The sequence below is a fragment of the Galleria mellonella genome, unplaced genomic scaffold, assembly GCF_026898425.1.
Source record: "Galleria mellonella isolate WM207_F2 unplaced genomic scaffold, CSIRO_AGI_GalMel_v1 utg905, whole genome shotgun sequence".
Lineage (NCBI taxonomy): Eukaryota > Metazoa > Arthropoda > Insecta > Lepidoptera > Pyralidae > Galleria > Galleria mellonella.
In genome coordinates, this window is record NW_026442174.1 from 4,110,618 (window position 1) to 4,118,089 (window position 7,472).

The window sequence follows — 7,472 nt, forward strand, 5'->3', positions numbered from 1 at the left end:
GACTTAATGCTCTACAGCATTTTGTCTCGGTCAACCTATGACAATACGAAAATGTAATTAAGCGGTTAAAAATTTAACATCGCTGTAGATAAATTGTAACAAACGTATTCATATTGACTTACAAATTATAAAACACATACAATGGAGAACTGCTACACATTGTGATCATAAAAATTTATTTACATGAATACATTAAACAAATATTACTCACATATACAAATATATATTATGAAAACATACATAAAATTAAAAATATACATTCTCATTGAGACTCAATGTCGCCGTGCCGTTCAGAGCAGGCCATGTACTCTAAAAGTGATCATAATTTGAATTCTAAAAGGTTGAGGTCTGGGCTAGATGAGGGCCAGTCTTCAGCTCTTATAAAGTCCGGAACGTTGGTTTCAAGCCAGGTTTAGGTAGCTCGTGCCTTGTGACTAGGTGCAGTGTCGTGCTGGAAAGGCCACGGTATATTTTAAAAAAGTGTATTGCTGAGAGGTTAACAACACGATCCAAGACTGTATCTTGATACACTTTAGCTGAAGTTTTCACTTCTTTTTCACAAAAATGTAGTTTTGTGACTCCTTGATAAGACACGCCCCACTAAACCATCACTGACGCAGGATGATGGCCACGTTGTACCTTTCTGACCACTTGAGCAGCTTCTTTAGAACTGTGAGCGTACACTTTATCATTTTGCTTATTGTAGTGTTCCTCAATCGTGAAAATTTAATTGTATAGATTGGTTTAGGACATGTCCTGATTATCGACGATAAACACCGAGCTTCAGGTCTTGTTTTATAATACGCGACAGAGTCCTAGAGGGAATCTTCATTTCTCACGATAAGATTTTTTTCCTTTCAAATGGGGTTTCGTCGAATTCTGGCTTTAACAGCATTCTTAATTCATTCAACAGTCTTTGTAGTTCTAACAGCATGCGGCCGCCCCGATCTTTTCTTGTTTTCGACAGAGGAAGTGTTGTTGTATCTGTTGATAGTACGATATAGGAACATACGGCTGATATCAAGCTTTTGAAGTGTCTGGAATATGACCAACGGCTCCATACCCACTTTGTGTAAAGTGCACTGCAATCACTATAATCCTATTTTTTTTAAACCCCCATTCCATATTGTAATTTGATAATGAACACGAAAAAATATGTGAAATGGCGTGAAATCGAAATAAGTTTTTTTAAACGTGTTCCAAATTCAATATAATTAAAAGGTTAAAAAAAGTAAAGTTTTTATGTAACAGTATTTATGGCCAGCTATTTATATATGGGATAGAGGGGGGGCTATATATTATGTGAGAAGTAAATACGATATGTTATCATAAGTACTTATTTATTCTGTTTCTCCTTTTAGTATGAAATATTAAAAGTTTTAATAATTTTAAACAATAGTTACATAAACACGCATTTGTATTAGCACACCTTTCACGTCACAATAATAGCAAGTTCATTTAAGTCGGTAATTGGTAGTCAAGGGAGACCTGTCAAACGAAAACTTTGTTGTATTTACACTTACAATGTATGAACTGAACTATTATGGTTGAAGTTAATAGTTTAGGAAATATCCACTTCTTTCAACTAAAGCCATGTGGCGCAGTAATTAATTTCACTCAAATGGAAGTTGGTATATTTGAATATTTGGTACTCAATTAAACTGAATCAATTTAAATTATATTTACACAAATACACCACATGTTTAATGTACATTCATGGTTTATAGCTATTATATGCATTTATATGCAATTTGAAAGGTCTCTATTCGACTTTGTTTTTTAAGTAACGTACATATCTAAAGGAGTGATGATTTAAAAAGGAGTTTTTCAGTTCCACTGAATGGGATGATGTAATTTTGCAATTACAATTTTATTATTCTAATAACAAAATATTAAGAATGATTTTATTTATTTTATTCTTTGAACTTTTAAATGAACATCAATGAAATTCGAAGTCAACTGTTATTCATTCGTTGTATTGTTCAAAACACAATTATAGTATAACAGTAATTGTATTTAATATTTCTTTGATTGTTTCTAATAATGTTGAAAATAATTTCATTAATTTATTAACTGAACAGTAATACTAAAGGGAGTCATTTTACAAAAGCTTGAGCATCTTTGTCTCATTCGTGTTTTTGCCACTAAGTGTTCAGTCACACAGACTGATTCCGAAAGGAGAGCATATCTTCGCATTTAAAACAGAAAGAAAATTTAAAATAATTAAAATAAATTTTATTTTTACATCTCACTTCTTTTGTCATGTTTAAATGATAACAAAAAAAAAAGCATAATTGAAAAACAAACCTTATTTTAGTGATCTAAAACTCTATTTTATACGCTACCAAAATCTGATCTCGTCTTCAAGCCGGTCCATGTGAATGGATTAGTACCCATAGCATGTCAACTATAGCATGTAACTATAGCATGTCAGTGAATTTACTCAGTCCTCAAGAATGACAATGCATTAGTGATACAATGGATATGACAGCGTATCCTATGGTATTTATGGTGCTATTCATAGCCATGGCGACGATTACCCCTTCCTATCAGGTAGATCTTCGCTTATTTTTTATTTCAAGTTGCATAAAAAATTACCAAAAAGTAATTAAAAAAACATTAAAGTATATCTATGCCTAGTTTGCGATTGAATGTTGGTGAGCATTTAATTATATATCTCCATCAATCACTTCTAATGGGCCTTTATAATACTGACGGATCGATTAAATTTCATTTAACTGGCCTTATAAAGAAGTCTGTCTGGAGGACCTATCCGTAAACAAGTGTACCTACCTAGTTATAATAGAGGAGTCGATAAACAGATTTTCTGTATAAATAATAAATTTGGAGGATTTTAAACGTGGAATTATAAAACAAAACCTAATTTATAATGTTGCATAAAAATATTTATCACAATTAGTTGAGTACTTTGTTGTTCGATCAACAAATTGAATTATAAATAATTGTTGTAACACTGAGAAGTATTCGAGTTTTGAGTGCTATAAATTATATCAAAAGCTAATTGTTCAATTTAGGGTATATTGCGGTACTTTGCGTTACAGACAACACTAAATTACAGATTAATATTACAGCAAAATAATTATTGTAAGGATCAGTATAAACTAAATATAAGTAAGATAGTGTTAGATTGGCCTTAAGCCTTGTTTTTGATTATCAATTTTAGATATAGACTAGGTTTTGGTTTTGATAATCATAGTTCATAATTGTTTCCATTATGTTATTAGAAACCTGGCGACAGACATCTGTCGTTAGGTAGTAACTATGATTATTATGTATACTTATGGATATATACTAAGTTATTTTTATACAAATGTGTACAATGGAAAATACATTGTACACATTTATATAAAAATAATTTATTAAAAATATACATTTTTATGTATATAATAATCGTTAAATAAATACTGGATATAATTTTGATTAGGAGCTCAAAATCAGACTAATAAAAACTATAGATGCCCAAAAATAAAATCATAATATTCGGTTTTTATTTTTTTCATATTACTAAACACTATTAAATTAAAAACTTGAAACCTTTATTTTGATGGTTTGAGTTAGGAAGAGTTACGTTATTTTAATAAGTAGGAAAATAAATGGGCGCAGGGTCTACTCGGGATATTTAATTTAATTATGTCAGGATAATATTTAACAACGGCAAAGAATTTTAACGAGAGAAGGAAAAAAGTGGTCTTACAATGTTTTGAATTAATGAATGAAATTTCTTAGTACAATAAATTCGAAATTTGTTTTTAGTAACAAATACAATTGCGTTTAAATTAATTTTTTATTTCGACTTCCACTGACTTCCTGTAATGCATTTGAGGTTGTCGCTCTATGTAATGGAGGGTCATCGTACACTGCATTTGTCTGGGGGTCGCCACTCAAAAAACTTTATTTCCGTGATTTTGAGACGGATTGTTTTGATATAATTATTTTGTCATAATAAATTTATATTATTTTTGATACAGGTACGCCCCAGTAACTGTTCCCGTCGATACCCGGTGCGTTTCGAGGAAACATCAATCTCAACAGTACGGCCCAGTGCTAATTCCGACCCAATACAGTTTATAAGTGAGCGTTCGATTGAAGATCGCATAGTGAGACCGTCTCTAAGTTGTGAAGTGTTTGTCTTACATACACCAGGACGCAGCTACATACCTTAAGTGTAAGTGGTCAATACCCTAATGGTTTAATATAAACTTTGTACAAATAGTTCTAACTTATATTTGTGTAGGGACATATTTTAGTCTATTTGTATGAATACATTACGTAAGGTAAACTCAGATAGTGGTTTACAATCGCTATTACCTACTATACCTAAAGAAAACCGAATTTAATGTAAAATTGTGTACTGTATTATTTATTTATTTTTTTTGTTTTCCGCATGTTCTTAATAACATCTCTGGTGCTGTGTTGGGCACCTTGAGTTGCTTTGTGTAAATGAATTCTCGGATTCGATTCCTGGTCGGGTCAACTTAGAGAATGAAACAATCTGAATTGGCTAGGATCTGGGTGTTATGAGTGTGCCTCCAGATGTTTGTGTATGGTTTCTTATAACACACGGTATCCTAATTTGAGAACGAGGCGATTGATTCACATCAAGCACTCGTGTGATACTTATCATTATTTTTAACATTAAGACCAGAAATATGTAGTGCTGTATTTTTTTCTTTGTTATATTAGCGTAAATGCAAAGTCAAATTGGAATTATTAGCATCTACCAATTAATGAAACATTTTTCGCGAAAAATTGTTTTTTTTTGCAAAAAATGTTTCGTTCATTGGTTGAAAAATAACAACCAATTTCATGAAAAGCTATTTAGTTAATACGAAATATTCAAAAGTATGTTAACGATTTTGTTTATATGTATATGGGTGTTCTGTTAATTACTGCTACTTTTTATATTATTAAAGTAGATAATTAATTATATGTATATTATTTAAACACCTGCTCAATTGTTACTATAGATGTCGTAATAAGTACCTAATAATCTAATTTTTAATGACGACTTTGTAAGCGGTTGAATGCACTAGTATACGTCTGTCAGTAGACCAATACTGACAGTATATATATTATATTGTATTCAGTTTATTATATTTTTTTTTATTTTATACTTAACTTTTAATCATATTATATTTGATTTTTTTTATTATATTCAATTATGTATAAATTTAAAATACTTTTATAGTATCAAGTTTGAAAGTAGATGGTGCTGTTTTTGCTAAGGTTATTTATTAGTACTTTTATTAATCAATTTTAATTTCTTATCATTATTAATACACTTAGTATGCTTTATATAGTTATCTTTACCATAACTTTACATTGACTTTCTAGATCTCTAAGGTTTTGAATAATTAATTAGTAATTTGTATTAGTTAACGGCGGCAAGTTTGTAATTTATGTTCTCGCCCTCTGAATGTTGATTCCGCGAATCTAGATCTTTAAATTTAACTTTAATAGAGAGGAGATTTTGCCTGACTGAATAAAATGAATAAAATCGATTGTGGCAGTTCTTATTCTAATCTATAGTATCGCTGTTATAAACATTTCGTTAGCTTTGAAGGCACTGTTTTTGTATGCACTTTTAAATTGCAGTCTATCTACCTTTCTCCTTACTGAATGTCATATTGAGTATTTAGTGTGAATGGAAGTCCTGTTTTAATATATATAATTCTTTTAATTTTTTAAACTTTCTTCCCCATTTAAAAAAGTCAACTGTATACCTGAGAATATTACTGTAAATATTAGGTAGTTAATTGTAAAAAAATTGATATTTCTATCTAGTCACGTTGTAAATTTGTTATTCTACAACTACATTAAATAATTTATAAATAAGGTATTATCTACGTTTTATATTTGTATCAAATATGAATGTATAAATTGGGAATGTATATGTATAAAAATTATGTAAATAAAAAATTTTACCCAATGATTTGATATAGGTTTATATAAGCTACTTTTAGTTTTTTATACAATTTGTCATTTATAAAGTCATTGTATAAAATGCTGTTAAAAGTATACATATAATAGTATATTTATAATAACAGTTATATGTATCACTAATTAACTATGATACAAAGATGTTATTATTATCATTACGACTATTTAAAATCCCATAGATAATAAAAGAAAACAAATAGGGCACATCATCACGTCCATCATTTAACCATAACCGTTTACCATCAGAAGGGTTGTAGGCTTGGCCATGTTTATAGTATATAAATGAGAATATTGGGTACTATTACCGAAATGACTATGAGTTTTAATCTATGGCACTGGAGTATTCTGATGTGGTTGTTTAGTCATTTTACGATATCTTGGGGATGAGGATAAATATTGAAACGTTGTGTTCATACGGAATTCGTCATCATACGTAGTTAACTTACTTATATATGTAAAAATAATACATATTTTTAAGACCAAGTTGTATTATTGTCAGTGTTATTTCTGGTTTTCAAATTAACTACTGTTCATCACGAAATTCAGCAAATGTGGATGAGGTAGTTCTTAGTATAATATGTGTATAATGTAATAAATTAAAATGAAAGGAAAACATAATCTATAATGGAGTCACATTGAGCGTTTTTATGACACGTAATGTTGAAATCTTTTACGTTTACGATATAATCATTATCATCTTATCAGCCGTTAACTGTCCAAAGCTGAACACAGGTCTCCTCCTATGGGGGTTTTGGCAGTAGTTTTCATGCTAGGCAAGAGGATTGACAATTGAAGTTAGGCTTTGGTGATGAATGGGTTCCTAATCACGCTTCTGACTATTCTTTGACCATTAAGTTCCCTTATTATAAGAAAACAAAAATTATTATCTGTTTCAACAAAACTTAATAAAAATGTAAACAAATGACAAAAGCTTATTTATTATTAAGTAGTACAGATAAAAAAAAATTGATTGAGTGTTTCGATTTGTTGTTAAATTCATTTAGAGAGTAGTTCTATCGAAACAGACTACAATTATACATAACAACACCCAGTAAGATTTGTTTTTCCTTCATTTTATACAAATACCTACCGGTGGTTATTATTATATTAAAAATACTTATAGATTACTGGAATTCGTGTAATAGAAATTTAATTAATACAAACATTATTTTTGTATCTTTGAAAATATGGATTAATCATTTTATTTTCAATTTTCAGATTAAATAACTAATTACAAAATCATTTTATTGTTTCATTTATCAAAGTGGAAATACTTGATGATGTACAATTTATTTTACAAAGCATTGTAAAGAAGTATTTAACATCACGGTCCGCAGAATAATGGTTTAAATCTTTGCTGGTAAAAGAAATTAGATTAAATTTTTAAGTAGGTACTTAAGTAATTATTTCTATAAACAAGTGCTCATAAATATTTTTTTCTTATTGTATTAAATAAAGATTTTTTTTAATAATAACTATTGTTAGTCATATTTTAATAAATAAACGCTCCA

At 29.3% G+C, this 7,472-nt stretch overlaps 1 protein-coding gene across 1 annotated transcript in view; it reads left to right on the forward strand.

Moving 5' to 3' along the window:
- LOC116412672 (adipokinetic hormone/corazonin-related peptide receptor variant I-like) overlaps positions 1–7,087 on the forward strand; it is a 97,077-nt gene extending 89,990 nt beyond the window's left edge. The window contains exon 8 of the mRNA XM_052902545.1: positions 3,990–7,087. Coding sequence (XP_052758505.1) covers positions 3,990–4,184 — 195 coding nt within the window. The 3' untranslated portion in view covers positions 4,185–7,087. The remainder of the gene's footprint in view (positions 1–3,989) is intronic.
- Positions 7,088–7,472: the final 385 nt, after the last annotated feature.